Genomic DNA, 19787 nt, shown 5'->3' with positions numbered 1-19787 from the left:
GTGCACAGGATCACTTAGAAATATTAATCTACAAGGAGCAAATCAGCACTAGATACACACCTTTCAGACCTGCTGTGTCATTTTATAGTTTCTTAAATTTAGTTTTGAAAAAGTACTTGTTCACATGGAAATCAAAGAGAATGTATTAATTTTCCTGTATTTGGAGTTTTTGGCTACTTCTCAGTTTGCTCTACATTCTTTTCATTCACAAATATGAATTTAAAACTTTTATTTTGGAGTTTTTATTGACCAGAATATGAGTCACTATACAAAAAAATGATGATATGAGATTTTAATTTCTTCCTGTGTATCAGCAATCATTAACTTTAAATATTTTAGTAATATAAATGTCCCATTTTATTAATATGTATTATAACAGTAACATTTTTACATAAAATGTAAATAACTCCTTTCCTGAAGCTGAGGTCAGTTATATTGTGGAGATGATTAATTACATTTTTTACATTTAAACTACCAAAGCACAAACAGACTGAGAAGTTATTGTAAATCCTTTTTTTTCATTAGTGTTGCAGCTCTTCAAGTGATTTTCTTTCATTGTAAAACATTAAATGACTCAAACGTTTTTCACATAATCTAATTCCATATTTTTTGTTCTCTGAGTGTTTTGCACAGCTAACTATAACAAATTTGATTTGCTGTCTCCTGAGTTTATTTTGACTGCAGTGTCTGCTTTTATCCTCTAGAGGGAGAGAGAGCTCTGCCTTCCATCCCAAAGTAAGTCCCTGAATCTGTCATGTTCACATGTGGCTCCTGTCAAAGCTTTAAGACCTCACATTGGTAATACAAGCAACATTCTTGTGGGTTTACCACGCTGATTGAGCTTGTAGTTTTAAATCAGCACAACTGACATGAAGGGCTCGTTTATTTTTCTACAGAAACATTGGGTGATTAGTCATCTGATAATATTAAGTTTCTTGGAAGATGAGTGATTATCAACATCAAAATCTGTTTCATGGTTGTTTTCTTTAAAAACAATGGACCAGAAAACCAATGTACATGTTTGGGCATGTAAAGCATAATCTAGGTTTTTCCAGAGAATCTGTTTGTCTGAGGGTGTTTCCCCAGAAAACAGAAGTTCCTAATTTCTAGAAACAGCCACATCTATTATAGATATTTTTCCCACCAGTTGCTAAAACAAGATGATGCAAAGTAAAACTAAATTTTCTAGTGAAAAGATAAAAATCATGGTAAATACTTATTACTCAGAATAGAAAAAAAAACTTAGCTTAAACAACAATTCCCTGCACTATTTATATTTTATATTCCTCTTTAAAGCCTTTACTTCAGAAACACTGAGCCTCTCTCTCTATTTTCGGTGGCAATGTTTGTTGCTTAATAACCCATTCACTCTCACTTACAATAAAAGAAAAAGTCTGACGATTTTCCAGTATTTGAAGTTTGTGTTTATCTAGATTTCAATCAAAGATCCAACTCTCTGGAGATCAGGTAGTTATTTGCAGCCTGGCCACACATTTCTCTGTCTCTCGCTGAACTTCAAACATGAGCAGTTTTGCTTACTTTTCAACCTAAATCTCTCCCCCTCACTCTGTTTCCTTGGTCAAATAAGGAGATAAAGAAGGAAGCCAAATATTTTCCACTTTGGGTATTTAAACACTCTTAGTCTCCTCCTTCCTCTCACTTTGCTCGCTGCTTCTCCTTTCTCATTCCCTCTTCAATTAGTGACGTTAAGACCTTAGTGGAGCTCAGCTGACACAGAGCAGCAGACCACGGAAAAGAAACACCATAAGGATCAGTCTACAGCGAGACACAGTCATGGTTTCCTTTCTCTGCTTTTAGCGAGCTGCATGAGGGAGCGTGAACATGCCGTGGCCGTTTAATCTGTTTACATGAGCTCACTTTTGGAATCACTTGGGATTTTTCACAGTTTTTCTTGGACTAGGAACGTTTTTAGTTGTTTACGTGTTGACTGAATTGGTTTTCTATGCTTTTTCTGTTTGAATTCAGAGTTTCCAACAATGAGAAAAAGTTAGAGGCAGTCCGGAGCGGAGTAAGAACGATCTCTGTTTCTGGTAAGATGCAGAGCCATGCACAGACTGGTTTGAGATATCTTCTTTCCACTTCCTCCAACATCTGCTTTTTCCACACTTCCTTTCCCTCTCTCTTTTCCTGCTGCCTTTTGTTTCTGTCCTTACTTGTTTTCCTCACATCCATTCACTCTTGTTTTTTCCTCTCACTCCATCGTTCTCTTCCCTCACCTGATTGGCTAAAGACCTAGCGACATCGACGTCCCCCAAGCCAACCAAGGCTCGGCGTTTACTCCTCCCTTTTGTCTTCTGTTCAGACTCGCCGCCCAATGGTATCGCTGGCTCTTATTGGAGTAGAAGAGCATGTGCATAAAATTGTGATGTGGCGGAGTGAAATTTCTGACCATCATGGTTCTTTCAGGAGAAACAAAATAGGCACTGAGAGCCTATAAAGAAAGAAGCCCTCATTGCCTCTGGAAAATACATAAAGTCTAAGGTTTCTTTGCCTATTTTATAGTCCCTTACTGCTCCAGAAAGAGACTGCAGTTGAAATGTTTTTTGGCAGGAGAACCTTGAACATTTTGTTTCTTTCTGATGTAATGTTGAAACGGTTTGTGTTTAACCGTTTAAGCCGCTGCATCCCAATTGGCCAACGTTTTGCCTGCTTGCTCTGGCTTATTTACTGTTGCATAATTTAAGCAATGTAACATTTTACATTGTTGCATAAAGCCGTTGCATTACTGACAAGAAAACTTAACACAACATAAAAAAAAATCTCATTAATGATCGTGTTTTGACTCTTAATAATTTATGTGGATTGAAGCCTGAACAACCTGAAGACATGAATTAAAATAGTTTTCCCTTTACATAACTTTTTACTGGATTCACACAATGCCAGCAAAAGATTTAGTTCCATTTCTACTGATGAATGTTGCGATGACTTTTTGATCAGAATTAAGGTTCATATTTGGGGAGTTTTAGCATCTCAGCCACTGAAATATACATCAAATGTGAGTGAAGGCAGTGAAAGTTTATCCAAGAGATCTGATATGTTAGCAGGATTTACATGCATGGCATCAGTATTGATCATCAGAGTTGAGATGAGCTAACTTTGAGGCTTCTTCAGTCACTCACCGCACCAACACCGAAGAGTGTTGTGCTCACCGTGACCTGGTAGAACATTTGGTGCATTCAGTAGGAAACAAAGACAGGATTTTTGTGTTTCTGGTCCACCGTTTAGTGTCCCTTGTCTATGAAAATCTGGACTTTGGGCCATTTTAACACAAAAATGCATCTTAACCCAGTTTTCTTCCTGTATTTTGCTCAGTTTATCAGTTCTGATCCCTGCATCTGAAAACACCATCATGCTGCCAACACCAAGTCTCAGTGTGGGCATGCTGTGTTTAGGGTTAGTGTCATATTTCCGCTCCGTGTACCATCTTGAGTGTAGGCCGTAAAGTTAAATGCTGGGCATCTTCTGCCACATGTTTGTTGCGTGGGTTTTGGAGAAATGACACACATATCGCTGACGGAAAACTTCCTATAAAGGTTTCTTTCAGCAATGCCGTTCTTCTTGACACCCTTGGGTAATGACCAGGTTTTTAGAGTGAGCAATAAAACTTTGGGTCCATGGTTTAGCATCTCCCCAGATTTTAATCCCATCCAGAAGGTATGGCCAAACCTAAAAAAGCAAGTGAACGAAAACAAGTTGTGAGAAACTCAAAGCAAAGTCAAGACTTGACCTATGAACTGTTATAGTGCAGAAGAAGGAGAAATGTGCTTGGCTACAGCAGAGAGACTACTGAAAACCCATTTTGACTGTTTACTTCTAATGAATGATAATTAGCTAAAACTGAAAGATACACACTGTCCGTCTCCACATATTTGTATTGCACTGAATGAAATCTGATTCGTCCTGCTTTCCCCTGACTTTTGCCCTGCTTTGGACAGTGTTTCTTACTAACCGCAGTGCATTACTGAAAGTCAGCTCTCATTTTCCAGAAAAGAGTTCTAACTAGCTGCTTGTACAGTCTTTTGACTTGTCATGCTCTAACCTCTGTTTGTTTTTTTTTGTCTTCTTGTCTTCTCTCGGCTTCTCTGTCTTCCGTCCTGCTGCCATCTCTCCTCTGCTGTCCCATTTCCTGCATGCTCTCCTGGACCTCGCAGAAGACCTTAGCGGGGACGGTAAAGTTACACTGTTGTTTATCAATCTCTGTATTGTTCTTTCTTTCTCGTCCTGCCCTGGCTGCACACTGGCTGCAGCCTCCAGGGAAAGGGTAGCATGTGTGTATTTTGGTGTGCGGCTTGACGTGATGCTTACATTCCTGCATCTTTAACAAAAGCTGTGTGCACTTTTATGTAAATTTACTGCGGTTTAATAAAGTAGGGACAAAAAAAGACAATGAAATTCAGAGTTATCACCTACTGCATAATCTAATTTTCCTGCTGTGTAGAGCAGCATAATCAGCTCTAATATCTGATTTTTTTTTTATCTTTTTGAAAATGCGATACTACAGAGTATAAACATGTCTGCTTTAAACCAAAGAAACCCACAAAAAGCAGAATTAGTAAACCCACAATTGCTCTGTTAAGGTTTCCCTTTCTCTCAAGAAACAGACACCCAGACAGCCACACACAAAGCAAAATCTGCAGTCTTGAACATTTACACTTGCACACACATAAGGACCTGAGGAGGGAGAGGTTTGCTGGATTCTAATGTCGGTGCATTCCTGGCTATAAGGAGCTGGCTAAATCATACACACTTAGACACAGAAACATGTTAATTTTCTCTCCTCCAAGCTGAAACGGACTGAAGAGAAATGTTCATCCCTGCTTAGAATGTGTCTCCAACTGAGTAAGACTAAACTGCAATCAGCTCAACGAAAACAAACCCATTTTGCAAAAAAAACAAAAAAAAACAAAACAAAAAGAAACCGAGTGTATAGTGCAGGTCGGAAACTATGCTACAAAGTACAAATCTTTGGCTTGACAATAGATTAGAAAGAAAAAAAGTTTGAAAAAACTGAAATAAATAAAAAGTGTTGCTAAAACGTGGTTGAATGTTGTTTATATGTCTTTTTTTTTTTACAAGCTAGCTGCTTTAATTTGACTTTTATCAGTGATTATCTATGTTGTCTATAGTGAGCTTAGATACATAAGCTCCTCCTCCACTTCACACCTACTCACCAACTCGGCTTTCAGACATCTTAGAAAGACAGCAAGGAAACTGAGGTGGTTTTTGAACGAGCAGATGGATGTAATAGATAAATATCAATTAGCTTACGTGTCTATTCAACATAAATAAATTTATCTATTTGTACTTTCTTATACTTTGCTTATTCTCATCAATTATCTCCAAACGGTGAAAGAAACGTGCTGGTCCATGCAGCTACTCAAATTTATGAGACTAGAATTTGTATGTTGAATTGTTTTTGTAATTCACTTCTTTCTTTACACTCTTTTTTTCCTTTTTTTGTTACTGATTGCTGATTAAGGGTCAGATTTAAACTGCAGCAACATCAGCGGTTTAAAATAGAAACTGCTGTGTCACTCAGTTGAGTCCATGAGTCCTTGTTGCAGTAACAAGACAAACACAAGTCCAACCTATTCACCAGTGGCTGAAAGAAATGCACCTCAGAAAGTCGTAGATTAATATTTATACATTTATGGAAACTTAAAAATGGAAATATAAACTGATCAAATTATCCATTCAGGTTTATTTTAAAGGGGTGGTTAGGTACGACTAATTGCAACACTTAGGTTTTTGTTAAAACCAGTTTTTTTTTTTTTTTTACCCAAATCAAAGGCTTTTTGATTCGGGTACCAGGAGTTCCTCTAAATATGTCAAAAATAAATAAATCACTGATGTAAAACGCTGATCTGACGTGCAGCAGCTGCAGCTTAGAAACATGCCTACTGAAGTTTCTGCTGCGTTCCTCATTGTGTTGCTTGTTCTGCCTGGCCTGCCTCATTTAACAGACGACTAGTTGTTGTTTCACATGTTGCTCTTCCTGGGATTCCTCGAGACAGAAATCAGCCACAGTGAGCTTATTTCACGTAAATTAGTCCGACTCCCACCGAGCTTGATAAATCCCGAGCAGAACTGTGGGAACGTTCAGGACAGCAGATGTTCGACTCCAGTTTCCAACAGCTGAGTCTGCACGCTGATTTTATTTTAAACACCACCATCTGGTTTCACTGACTCGGCCCACCTTTTGCCTCCCTTTTCCCTGCTGGCTCTGCTCTTATCCTCGCCCTGCCTCTTTCTATCTTGTCTTATCTGCCTCACTTGTCACTGATTTCATCCTAATTCATTCCCCAACCCAACTGTTTTAGCTCTCGCTCCAGTTTCTCCCTCAATTCTTTCTTTTTTTTTTCTCCTGCTTTCGCTCTACTCCTCCTCCTGCTTCACCTCAGTAACTCCCTGCTATCCAGCTGCTCTCAAACAGACAGATATTCACAACACATGCTCAGCTGACGCGATCTGCCAAGCGTTTGTGTGCGTGTGAGAGAGAAAGGGAGGGCGTTAGGGACGGAGAGGAGAAATGAGCCGGACTTCCTTCACTTTTACGCTTTCTTCGGTTTTGTGAGTCGTAATGTGTGCCAGCTGTAGTATTCTTATATTCTTCTATTTCTGACCTTGCAGAGACTGACGACTATGCAGAGATAGTTGATGAAGAGGATACGTACACCATGCCCTCAAGTAAGTTTTTTTTTTTTCCATCTTCTTTGCTCGATGTCTATCAGCTGAAGAAATGTTTCGTCTTCAAACCAACGCGACGTTTGCGCGTCTGTCAAGTCCTTCCGTTTCGTTTTGCAGCCTAATAATCGGAATGCTGTGTGAGTCGTTTCCATGAAGCGCGCTCACAACAGCAACATCATAAATTGCTATAAACCACATTCGGTCAGAGCGCCGCTGTACAATTTAGGCCGGTTTTTCCGTTTTCTATTAACAGCAAAGACATTAGTTGGAGGTTACAAATCATAGACTACACATGTGGTTCCTGGAGACATGTGACAGATCCATTCAGATGTCCATAAAAACCCTCAATATGTCAGTGTGCTTGGCTGTACTTCTGTTTGTAACCGCTGCTGGAGCTCTGGGCTCAAATATCTTTTAAAGTGGATGTCTTGGCCAGTACAAGTACTTATGTATGTAATTGCATGGGTATCTTTGAAACTAGGCTGCGTTCTTCTGTCTTGCTATATTTATCTTCCTTTGTTTTTTTTTTTTTTGTTTTTGTTTCTTCTTCTTTAGTTTCTTTTTTGGTTACTTCCTCTAATCAGCATTTCTCTAGACATGTAGCATATTTTCCGACTCCGTTCCTGAGTTTGTATACGTTTTCATGTGAAACTGTCGGCTAAAATGGCTAAAGTTACAGTATGTGTAAAACGGTCCTGCTTTTTTAACCAGTCTGCAGCTGTATTTTGTATGTCTATTAACCAAATGTCAGATATAAGAAGTGTGTGTTTTCTGAGCTTTTTTTAACCTTTACGTAGCAGTCTGGCTCTCCCCCCTGTCTCTTCATCTGTCTTTCTTCCTCTGTTTTTTTTTTTTCCCCACCGCCAACACAGTGAGCTATGGAGTAGTTGAAGGTAAAACTACCCGCCTCTCTCATAATATCCCAATGAAATGCGTTTGTAGTGTTTTCTTTTTCCAGGCCCTACTAGCTTCATCATACAGTTAAACCAAATGGGTGTTAAAAGTGTGCTGCGTTTTCAGATTTTCATACTGCTTACTGAAGCCACTAAAATTTAGTGATGCTGAAATAGTGCATTTGTCTGGGAATTGCTCTCAATATTTCTTTTTTCCACAGTTGGAGCCTGGAAAATAGTATTTTATATGTTTTATATGCGGGTTCTGGTCATTTCGGCCCTTCGCCAGTTTGGGTTTTGCATGTTTCCTACCTGAAGTTATCAGGTACAAAGTGTGGGATGGATGTGCACCAGCCACGTGTCAGTTCAGACCCACTTTGGGTACATTTTGTACCTGCTTTAAAAACATTTTTCAATAGTCTGGAAATTGGGTCGTCTGATTATAATAACATCCACCAGCAGGAGGTTGCTAAGAACTACCTTGGTTTGGTCAGGGGCCTTAATCTGGCATATTTTATGCTCATCAACGTAACTTTTGTGACTGCTCTCTTTGGTTTTTGTAAAGTTTTGATGGGCTAATACCGATCTTTAGCTGAAACCTTTTCCAAACTATACATTTCAGGTTGAACTGGACTGTGTTTCTTTAACTGGTTCCAAACTGCCAAAGAAAGCATTAAAAATACTATTTTAAGGGATTTAATAAAGATGCCAAAATTCATAAAATGCTTTAAGGTCTAGTCTAGGATATCCCATTCCATCTAAGATGGTCGAAGCATCAAAAAGTTGTATGTTTAATCATTTGTGAAACCTTCTGACATTGCACTCTAAATGTCTGCAAGTTTATAAAAAAATGCAGAAACAATTCTAAAAACTTGAGTCAGCAAAAGTCTGAAAATTTGTAGTGAAATAACTGCAGGAGTTAATTGTCTACTAATTAAATGGCTTCATTATCTTATGTTAATAGTTTGGTTAGTTGTTAGTAAAAAACCTGCCACATATGCATTTACTAGAGAAAGTAGATTATTCCCTTAACTCTGAGACTTTCTAAAACTGCTATGATGCTAAATGCATCAAGTTTCTGTTCTTTGCCCAGCCTTCCTGTTACCTGCTTGGAGTCTTGCTCTCTCACAGTACGAATTGTAGACATGGCTCGTTGCGAAAAACATCTGTGTTTCCTATTTAAAATAGATTCTGTCAGTTATTGCATTGAGTTTGACTCCTGAAAATGACGGCGTATTCCCGTAACATGTCAAAATGTACAGACACTCTGAGTTTCAGTCAGTGGGTATGAACTGGTTGGCATGTGGGTACAAAGTGGGCTTTTTGGGTAACATTGTGGTACTGATTGGGGAAGGAGCGAACTGATCAGGTGCCGTTTTAAACCGAGTTTGTTTCCTGTGTTTTTGGAGACGATCCTGCTGAATTTCCCAATGAGAGCCAGTCCATGAAAAACATCAAAATCACAATTTGAGAACATTGAGTCTCTTCAGACGTCAAGAAGTGATGTAATGGCACTGTGTTTGTGTTGTTTGGTGGTTTGGTTCTCATTGCTCCATCGTTTGGTCAAATGTCTTTATTTACGATTTGTGGTTGTGTCAGTTCTCTGTGGCTTCTTTCATGTTTGAAGCAATATTCATTTCTCGTAGCAGTATAGATTAATTGCTGTAAATCTTGTAAGAAGGAATGTATTTTGGCACTTTTCAAGCTGTGCTGTTTTGTCTTTGAAGTTACAAAAGCAAAATTTCTGAGCCAGCGCATTGCGAAATATTTGCCTCACAACATCCTGATTGTTCGGTTTTCTGCTATCCCGGCAGTCAGCTTGACCTTTACAGAAGCAGAACGTAAGTGTCAGCTTTAGTTCGAATGTCGAGGATTGTGGTTTTAGTCGCAAACCTTAATAGTTTCCTTTGAATATTAGTGGTACTGTAAAAAGACAGAGACCAGAGTAAGTACAGCACATCTGTTTCAGTCAGAGGGAAATTACATTTGAGTTTGTTTTCAGAATGCTTTCACTTCAAAGCACTCCAACGGTATTATCTACTCTGCATGAAGAATTTCTAATGATGATGGAGGTGGTTTGGTTTGCATGTTTTAGAACATTTGTTTGAGATTTCCTCAGTCTGTGATGCGAACAGGAGACCTACCGAAACGTTTGCTGATTACTACCAGTGGGTACTTTTTTTTTTTTTTTTTTTTTTTTTACCTCAGAGGGCAACAGAAACGTTTCATCATTTTATAATACTGGGAAAGTTGTTCATTTTAAATGTGATAGCCTTGTTTTGTTTGTTTTTTAAAAATACTTTCTTTGCTCTTTTCTCATGTTCCCCTCTCAGCACGGGATTATGAGATCCAGAGAGACAGGATAGAGTTGGGTCGCTGCATCGGAGAGGGTCAGTTTGGCGACGTTCACCAAGGAGTCTACAGCTGCCCGGTTTGTTGAAACGTACACACACGCAAACGGTCAAACGCCGTTGAATAAACACTAACATCTCTAAAAACGCGACGCTTTTTGTTTGAATTAAATGAAGAGGCAGAAGCAAATATGAACAATTACATTGTTGAAGCTTAACGTTAGTCTGCTTTCGCCAGTTCAAAACTAGTTAGAGTTTTTTGGGCTCTTTGGAACATCCAGCTGCGTTCGAGTCGAACCTTTAAACGAGACTATCCCCGCTCAGGTGATTTAGTTAGAATGATGATCCAGGAAGCCACTGAGAAGGGATTTTATTAAATAGGAGATGTCGGAGAGAGTCTGCTTCTGAATCCACGAGGTGGAATGATAAAGACGAAGGACTACATCTGAGTACTTCGAAATCATTTCAGATCAACAGCCAAACGTTTGAAACTTTGACGCATTTTGTTAGTTTTGTTTCCCCCAATTATGCCAGGATTTTGTTTATGGATACAAAAAGCGTGTCACTTTCTGCAATTTGCCAAGGAAGAGAGATATCGTCACATACCCACATATAGATTTCCTAAAATTGTGCAGCCCTTAGTAGATGCAATCCATAATAAATTCAAACTTAAAACGTCAGCTGTTTATTGTGTGATCAATTCACCTGGAAAGTGAAGGGTTAAAAAAGTCTTTCAGCCATAAATTAATACAGTATTCATGCTGATAAGGAGTCGTCTGTCCGTGTGTCCGTCCTGATCATTATACACATACTTAACATCAAAAACGTTTCTATCCTGTGTATTAAATGTAAAAAAAAGTCAACTTTATTTTTGATGTACAACTAAACCAATTTCTCCCTCCTCACCTCAATTTTCAGTTACAACTTTAAAGGATCTGCTGTGTTTTACAAGCAGATCTCTACTTTTTATGTTTCTGTTCTCTTTTCTCAAATATAAAATATTTCCCAAACCTCAGTTAGTCAGGCATTATATTTCGTAATCCATCAATGCCTACACAATCGTTAAATGACGCTCGTGTTTTTCAATCTGCTATCCTGCGTTCTGTGCGTTCCTCAGGACAAGCCGCCTCTGCCTGTTGCCATCAAAACCTGCAAAAACTGCACCACAGACAGCGTCAGAGAGAAGTTCCTTCAAGAAGCCTGTAACAGCGCTTTGCATTTCTTCATTTCCTCACCGTTTCCTTGCAGAAGTGCTCACTCTCTCTGTTTTCCAGTAACGATGCGCCAGTTCGACCACCCTCACATTGTTAAACTGATCGGCGTGATCACAGAGAACCCGGTGTGGATCATCATGGAGCTCTGCACGCTCGGAGAGGTGCGATGCGTTTAAGAGCGCTTTGTCACATTTTCCTCCTTCGTCCGTCAGGACGGAGATTTGCATAAACATGCGTTTATGCTTCTCTCTGCGCTTGTTTGTGTGTGTGTGTGTGTGTGTAGCTGCGGTCGTTCCTTCAGGTGAAGAAGTACAGCCTGGATTTGGCCACCCTCATTCTGTTTTCCTACCAGCTCAGCACAGCGCTGGCCTACCTGGAGAGCAAACGCTTTGTGCACAGGTACAGCCTTCTAAACTTTTAAAAAAGTATTTTACTTCTTGAAAAACTGAAATCGCATAAAACGACAGTGGGCTTTTTCCCCCCCTCAACATTAAAATAAGAAAACAAAGTCATTTTAAATCATGGAAGATCCATAATTGCATCTTGACTCATTAAAAGATTGGCATCTACTTTGAAAATTCTTTTGGGTTTGATTTAAAATAATAATAATAATAAAAAAGCAAATTAAAAAAATGCTATTTTCAGCAATGAGAACCAGATTTAGGGTTGTTCTAGTCAGCCTAGGAGATTAGTGTTCAACAAAGTTTGCTTTTGAATAGAAGTTACTCGACAGATGTGTTCCTCCTATTCACTATAAAATGAAAGAGAATCCAAAAAAAATTCTTATTAATAAACAATTTTGTGCTCTGCCTAACATTTTCTGTTGTAAGATGTAAATTTTTTCAATATAATATAATATAAAATATAAAAAGTCACTAGTTAAATATAAAAAGTTATAAACTTAAGTTACTTATTCAGTCACATCTTAAGTTATAATCACAATGTCATTTATAATAAATCTGCGTAATGTTTCTAATTTGAGGATTCAAAGCTGAACACAGATGTTGTGTGTTGTAGAGATATTGCGGCGCGTAATGTGCTGGTCTCCTCTGTGGACTGCGTGATGCTCGGAGACTTTGGTCTGTCTCGATACATGGAGGACAGCTCTTACTACAAAGGTAATGGCATGTCCGACCGTAATTAGGAGTAAAGTCATCAAAGTTTTCATTGTACCGTCACGCACGTGAGATGTTTTCTATACAGGCTTCTAGTTGCTCCACTAAGCAAAGAGCTGAGATCAGTCTGTGCTTTAGTTGGAGTAGGTTTTCTTTCGCCTGTACTTTTCTACCATCTAGTGGTGACATTAGGGAACTGCAGTTCCTCCGTCGTCGTCGATTCTCGGTGAGGTTCTGAGTATATTAATGATCAAATGTTTGTGTCTCAGCTTCTAAAGGTAAACTCCCTATTAAATGGATGGCACCAGAATCTATCAACTTCAGGAGATTCACCTCTGCTAGTGACGTTTGGATGTTTGGTGGGTTCATCTGATATTACTCTGACAATTTACTCTCAAAGATTTGCCTTTCTCTTTACTTTTCCTATTTCTTTCCCGCTTCATTCTCTACCTTCCTTTATTCTTTTTATTCACTTTTCGTAATTTGAGTAGCAGTTTCCCTTTAAATCTACAGCAGCGTTCATACAATGAATGTAGCAGAACATTTTGAGTAGTTCCTATGTTTTCAAAAAGTTTAGTTGCATTTCTGATGTGTTCCAATTATGATTGCGTCTCTAAACACACATCTTAGATGAGATTACTCACTAAACACTGCTGTGTTTTCCCCCTGCAGGAGTGTGTATGTGGGAGATTTTAATGTACGGCATCAAGCCGTTCCAGGGGGTAAAGAACAACGATGTGATTGGCAGGATAGAGAACGGGGAGCGGCTGGCCATGCCTCCCCAGTGTCCGCCCACCCTCTACAGCCTGATGACCAAATGTTGGTCGTACGACCCCAGCAAGAGGCCACGCTTCACTGAACTCAAAACACAACTCAGGTGACATGTTTTTGTGTGTGTGAAGCTTACAGGGAATACTGCTCCCTCTCTTTTTTTCCCAATACAGCAGGTTTAAATTGGACCAAAGAAGTTTTCAGGTGCCTCAGTTTGTTTCTAATTTCCTAGGAACAAACTAGGATGGTGACGCCATCAAGTTCCTCACAATTTCAGAAGGCAAACTATTTATTTTGAGATGTTTTCTTTCACTTTCAGTCCAGTTTTATTTAAAGTTACTTTTATGATATGTGGTTTTGGTGGAGTGGATCTTCTCTTCTTCTGGACTCTCAGTCCAGATGGAAATGGCGCCTCCCTGTGGCGTGGTGTTTACATTTTTTTACTTACTTTTCTGCCTCATGTTTGGTTCACAGTGTAGTTAAAAGAGGCCCAAATCTGACCTTTTCGTCCCTAAAGCTGATTTTGTGACCTAAAGCTGATTTTTTTGTCTTCAATTCTGACCCAGACCACTTTCATTTTTGACCATAAATTAGATGCATGTCAGATTTATTTATTGAAGGTTCAAGATGGAGATTTTGTATCATTACGTACTTTTCCAAAAATACCTGGAATCAAAAATCTCTCAGTAGATTATCCAGATTGTAAACAACTTCCCCTGTACTGTTAAATCTTTGTGTGTGATTAAATAATTGTTTTTTAATTTCAGCCTTTGTCTTAATATTGACTTTTTTGCTGACGTTTGCAAGCAGGACTCTAGGTTTCAACTGTAATAAACAACAACTTACATTTTTATCAACTACGAAAATGTGTCATTGCAAATGTGTGTGAGTCATTCAGAAAGTGCAGTCATAGTGCTAGAGGTGAGGGCAGTTTCTATGTTTTAGCTTTTTGATCGAGTCTTTTAGTATTTATCTGGAACCACTCTTGAGCCGTATGTTTTGTGTAATTCGTTAGTAAATAAATGCGAGCAGGCTGAGTTGATTTGAACTGCAGGAATAAAACACATAAATAAATATGTGTGCTGTTATTCTTCTCATGATTGTTGCAGTGTCATACTGACAGAGGAGAAGGGTTTACAAGAGGAGAGGCTGAGGGAGGAGATGAGGAGGCAGGTCACCGTTTCCTGGGACTCTGGAGGTCCAGATGAAGCTCCACCGAAAGTAAGACTTCACGGACACCCTGACCTTTCTTTTTCCTCTCTCCTGCTACTACTTCCTGTTTCTCTGAGGCATTTGAACATGATGACAAACTCCAGCCTGCTGGTATCTTTCTGTCTTTAGCCCAGTCGGCCAGGCTATCCCAGCCCTCGCGCCAGTGAAAGCTTCTTTTCCAACCACTTCCAGGTAAACCAATCCAGGATCACACTAAAAAGAAAGATTTTAATAAGTAAATACAATGCTGCTTGAATTGGACACAAACCTGTTAAGTTATTACTGTTTATCTGCTGTTGTGCTTTGCAACTTAAAATGTGTGCAAAGACCTCGAAAAACGGTTGCTGTGGAAATTTGGTGACCCTAAGAAGCCGTTCTTTGCTACACTTTAATAGCACAGCATGAGATTTGAACATTTGGTTTTTTACATCGTGAGTCGTTTTTATCGTTTTGTCTTTTCTTGACATAAAGATCAACTCACACCAACCTCATTTGAGTAAGAAAAAAAGCTATTTACTGTCCTAAAAGTTGACGTCCACACAGTGCAAGAAAGAAACATCAATGTTGACTGAAAGTAATAAAAAAAAATTTAAATATGTTTGCAACTACAAATAAAATTTATGAAATATTTTAATCATAATTATACTATTTCTCTTCACTACATAAATCACTTATGTATATTATCAATTTTAAGCATCAGACAGTTATCAGAGGCACACAAATAAATGTAGGGATTTATTTATCTGCAACAGTTTGAGGGGCTGTTACCCCTGGATTGACACAGATCAGTGTGACTCTGTGCTGCCCGGGTCAAAACAAAGAGAAACAGGGGAGAGCAATGAGTTCTCTCAATGCTCTCCTCGTGAACGGAGCAGACGGAAGGCATTTCCTGTTGTGCTAAAAGCTGCTCACACATGGCCACGCAGGCACAAATCAAAACCACCGTTTTCTCTCTATGGCAAAAAAAACAACTCTCAATCTTATTTTTGTCAAGAATCTGAGGATATACTTAGCGACATACAAGTCTACAGTCTTCAATTGTTTTAAAGGCAACTTATTATAATTCCTTAAACAGTTTAGGATAGGTCTTTGGGCTACATAAAACATGTTCAGTACATTTTTTCCCCCCAAATAAATCGTTCTTAGATAATAAGATTTTATTCTGCTCAGTTCTGCCTATATTGAGCTCCTTCCCACTTGAGCTGTTTTAGGGAGTCTTGTCACTTTAAATCCAAATAAGCTGTGGCTGGCCCTCCCCCCCAATCCCCTCAAACCCAGCATTTACACTCCCACGTGAAAATGGCTGCAAAGATATGCACAATTACATAACCATGCGTCTTTGAAAAGCATTAATAGAGCCTCCTGCACAACCAACAAGAATGCAGCAAGTGGTTTCGGGGATGGCATGTCAACAACAAAACACTTGTGTTGTCCAGCAGCCATTATACAGTGGATACAGCGGTAAAACCAGCTGGACAAACATGCTGGAGTGCAGCTACGGTTGCTAGGTAACGGGCTAGGCTTAGAAATGACTTGTTTTCCAGTCATCAAAAAACATGAACTTATTGCCAAAAAACAGTGTCTGCCCACTCCAGCAGTGGGCAGACAGATGACTGCTAATGCTGAGTTTCTTCATGCCTAAAAGAGACCATTGTTCACACAATGAAACAAAACATTTCCTGTCTCTTCCTGCCTTCAGCCGTCGCCTGCTGGAGTCGGAGGAGTAGGAGGCAGCTATTCCTCTTCTGATTCGTGGAATCAGCTCAGACCTGAACATGCACCACTGTGGAACCCAACTATGGAGGTAAAATTGAGCTGCTTATTTCCTCTATCAGAAGCGACAGAAGGCATTGTTTTTTTTTTTTTGTTTTTTTTTATTTTTCAGTCTTCAGATTATCCTTAAAAAGTCTTAAATTCATGTATCTAAAAATTAAGGCTTTCAGATGTCTTCAATTCATTTTAAAAAATTTAATAATTTGATCCCAGATCTTTTATTTCGTCGTCAGGGAGCTATTTTTTTATTTTTTGTATTTTTGTAATTAAATGCGGGACTTTTCTGTCAGGCAAACGGTGGAGTTACTCGCAGACACCTGCATTGCTCTCTTTGACTTGAGGCACTTAAAGCTACCGCTAACTAGCTGCTGAAATACCCTTCTAGATTGCTAGCTGGCTAGCGTCTATTGTGGATACTGTAAGTGCAAATGTATGTCCAGCTGGTTGAACGACGATCGTTTTCACCACTGGCTCAAATAAAAAATAAGGGTTAAGGCTGTAGAGATTGGTATGCAGTGTGAGAAACACAAAGCCGCTGCCAATAGTCACAAAAAGACCCCAGAAATTTCACATTTTTTTGTTATTCTATTTAATTCAAAAATTCTTTATTAATCCCAGAGGGAAATTAAATTATGCTGGATTGGAGCAGGATTCCCTTGTATTTAGAGTTTCTGTGGTCTTAAATTTAATTCAAGGTGGCATTAAATTGGCTTTAAATCTGGGCAAAAAGATTTCACTCTGTTTTAAAAGTCTTAAATCTGTATTGCTTTTAGCATGAGGGTTAATCGAACATTTACATATAATTTGATTCTATAAAAGTTGCTTGAATCTTTTACCAGAACTTAAATCTCCCATTTTAAGTCTTATTTATATAATTATCTTGGAATATTAAATGCCACTTTGGAACACCGCAGCGTACGCCGCTTTGTTTCTTCTCCTTCTCTTTTCAGTAGCTGCCTGTGAAATAAAAGCTGACCATATCTCTTTTTTTTTTTCTTCTTCTGGTTTTCTGGTCTCGTTGTTCTCCAGGAGAGACTGGATGTGAACCAGGCTCTGATGGAGGAGACGCTGATAAAGCAGCAGCAGGAGATGGAGGAAGACCGGCGGTGGCTGGAGCAGAAGGAGAGCCACATGGTAATGAAACTCACACAGAAAGAGAGTTTGTGATCATAACCGTTCAGTTTTCACCGCAAGAATACAAAATATTACCCAGACAAGCATCAGGAAATAAGTTGCATGAGCTTTGGTTTTCACATTTGTCATTCAGATTAGAAATTGTACCACACTGTGTTTGTTCACACACCTAGTGGGATGTTAAAGAGATAAAACAGAAAACAATGCAAGACACCAGAGGAATGAGTTTGGTTATAAAAGAACACCACAAGCTTTGAGAATAACCAAGTTCTGTTGATATAACCTCTCCGAGGATCTGTTCTTTATGAAGTGGTAACGATGTCAGAAGAAAGTCCTGTTCATCTCTCTTTGATGGGATGGGTTCATGTCAAAGGATATTAGTGATAAGATGGTCTAGTTAAAGCCCTAAATCTGTGAAAACACCCACAGACTCCATCCAACCTTATGAGCTAGTTTGCAAAGGAGAGGAAGGAAAGTTTCGGTCTCCAGGTCAGACTCCGGTCCTTGACAGCCACCGACCTGTGGATGCATCTCTGCTCCGACACACCTGGATCAAACGAAGGGCTGCAAACCAGGCTAACAGGCCAACGAGGAAACTGCCTCTGGATTCGTTTGCGTTGAAGAGATTCATCCAAAAGTTGGCCTATTACATACGGTCCCTGTTAAAGTAAAAGCTCGTTGTGATCACAAACTGTGGTATTCGTTGGCAAAAGAATCGACCAGAAAGATTCGGAAGCAAAACAAAACCCCAAAAAAAATAAGGATCCACTTTATCTGCGGAGATTTGTGCCGGCTGTTTTTGCCAGAAGAGCTCCAAAATATCTTTTTCAGATCGCTAACCTGGCTCTGCTGTGCAGGTTTTGATTTATCTCATCAGACAGTAAAACCATCCGAAAAGCAGCCAAAAAAACGATCGTTTAACAGCTCTGTTTTTCTACTCTCCTCGTTTCTTCTCTCGACTTGATTGGCTGTCCTTCGGGTTTTCAGCCAGACGTAGGTGGGCCTGAATGGCAGAAGGCTCGTGTCCTCCCCCCCCCCGTCTTTCATTTTTCACCCTGACTTCACATGTACTCGACCTGCTCTTCGCGTCTCAATTAAATCTATCGTGTCACTCAGAGCAGGTCAAAACTTTGGTATTTAATTTATCTGTGGTTTCCTTTCAGACAGTTTGGAAAGCATGTTTTTATACGTCACGTGTTGGAAAGAAGGCTCGTCTTCAACCTTAACATATCCAGAAAACACCGACCGTTACTAAACCATAAACCAAGCAGCAGAGAGCAGACTTTTATTTTTTTTATTTTTATTTTTTTACATACATTAACTTTGGATTCTTTTCACTGGGCCTGTCTGAAATTTACTTAGGACTTTCTTCCATTTATTTAGAAACAAACTAGATTAGCTTTCGGATGCCGTTTAATTCATGCTAAAGCAAAATAACAAAACAAATAAAGACATTGCATAAAGATCTCAATGTGTTTCTTGTGTCCTTGTTTTCTGTCCTACATCCATTCATTGAGTTCTTCTTTCCTTCCTTTTTTGTCCTGACTGTAGATCTGAGCCTGTGTATGAAGGTGCTGCCTTATTTGAGGGGCATGTTCTCTTGTTTTTCCCATTTTGAACAGAGGCTAAGTGTGCTGCATCAAATTTCTAGCCTAATTAAACAGGGAGGCAGAGCTGATAAATGACGCTTTTCAACTACTTTAAGTTGATTAAAGTACAAAATTCTTCAGTAATATTTATGCTAATGTTGGAAATGTATTTCTCAAAGTTGGTTATTTTTCCCCAAACAGAATAGATTTACTGAAATTAAAGATTGGATTTTTCTTTTCTTTTTTTTTTTTAAGTCTAGAAAATTTACTTTAAGGTGTTTACCTCAATCTACCAGGGGCGTCTATGGAGTGATTGTTTTATAATTGTTTGTGTGGATTGTGGATTTTCGATCTCATGGAAAAACGATGTTTGATGTAAAAGTAAAGAATATGTGGCGAAAGTGACACAAGGAAGAGCAAAGAGTGAAAAGCAGAAACGCAAAGAGACACGTTAAGTGTGAGAGGAGGACAGAGGGAGGGAGGAGGGAAGTGGGATTGGCGGCAGCAGCGCAGAGGGAGGAATGAGGGAGATTCAGGGGGATGGAAAGAGTGTGAGGGAGGGAGGGAGAGAGAGAGGGAGGAACAGCTGAAGGAGAGAGAAAGAGAGTGATGCAGTTGGATCGTTTCTTTTCCAGGATTTTGTCTGCGTTTCAGTGGAACTTTTTGTTCTCTGAAAAAAAAAAAAACTTTCTCCGTCTCTTCTTTCCCCTCTGACTCAGTTTTTCTTTCTCTCTTCATTTATTTTCTCTGTCTTCCAACCCCTCTTGTGTTTTATGCTTCTTTTTTTTTTGTCTTCATCCTTCTTTCTCTGACACTTTTTGTTCCCGTCCCAACTCTTCTTTCGATGGCCTCTTCGTTCGGTCGCCCGTCTTCTTCGCGCTGTGTTCTGTCAGGATGCATCTCTTCAAGGCGTGCTTCACCAAAACGGTACTGAGGCAGAGAGAAGAGGAGCCTGTCTCTCTGACCGCAGATTTTATTTTGGAAATAGGAGATGCTGTAGCCGCTGTTGTTACTGGATCTGGTAACG

At 39.3% G+C, this 19787-nt stretch overlaps 1 protein-coding gene across 6 annotated transcripts in view; it reads left to right on the top strand.

Moving 5' to 3' along the window:
• ptk2aa (protein tyrosine kinase 2aa) overlaps positions 1–19787 on the top strand; it is a 69650-nt gene that overhangs the window by 44870 nt on the left and 4993 nt on the right. For 4 of the 6 annotated variants that reach the window (XM_088010275.1, XM_088010278.1, XM_088010279.1 and 1 more), the window contains 15 exons: positions 705–735; positions 1987–2051; positions 4173–4190; positions 6652–6708; positions 9935–10032; positions 11070–11154; positions 11227–11327; positions 11450–11565; positions 12184–12284; positions 12551–12640; positions 12954–13158; positions 14162–14273; positions 14394–14456; positions 15964–16068; positions 17067–17171. In XM_088010275.1, the coding sequence (XP_087866401.1) occupies positions 705–735; positions 1987–2051; positions 4173–4190; positions 6652–6708; positions 9935–10032; positions 11070–11154; positions 11227–11327; positions 11450–11565; positions 12184–12284; positions 12551–12640; positions 12954–13158; positions 14162–14273; positions 14394–14456; positions 15964–16068; positions 17067–17171 (1352 nt within the window). The remainder of the gene's footprint in view (positions 1–704; positions 736–1986; positions 2052–4172; positions 4191–6651; positions 6709–9934; positions 10033–11069; positions 11155–11226; positions 11328–11449; positions 11566–12183; positions 12285–12550; positions 12641–12953; positions 13159–14161; positions 14274–14393; positions 14457–15963; positions 16069–17066; positions 17172–19787) is intronic. The other 2 variants (XM_088010276.1, XM_088010280.1) reach the window with 1 other exon arrangement.

The sequence above is a fragment of the Poecilia mexicana genome, unplaced genomic scaffold (assembly GCF_051168715.1).
Source record: "Poecilia mexicana isolate PSO_F unplaced genomic scaffold, ASM5116871v1 scaffold_11, whole genome shotgun sequence".
NCBI lineage: Eukaryota > Metazoa > Chordata > Actinopteri > Cyprinodontiformes > Poeciliidae > Poecilia > Poecilia mexicana.
The sequence above is the reverse complement of the archived record's forward strand: the minus strand, read 5'-3'. Positions and strand labels throughout refer to the sequence as shown.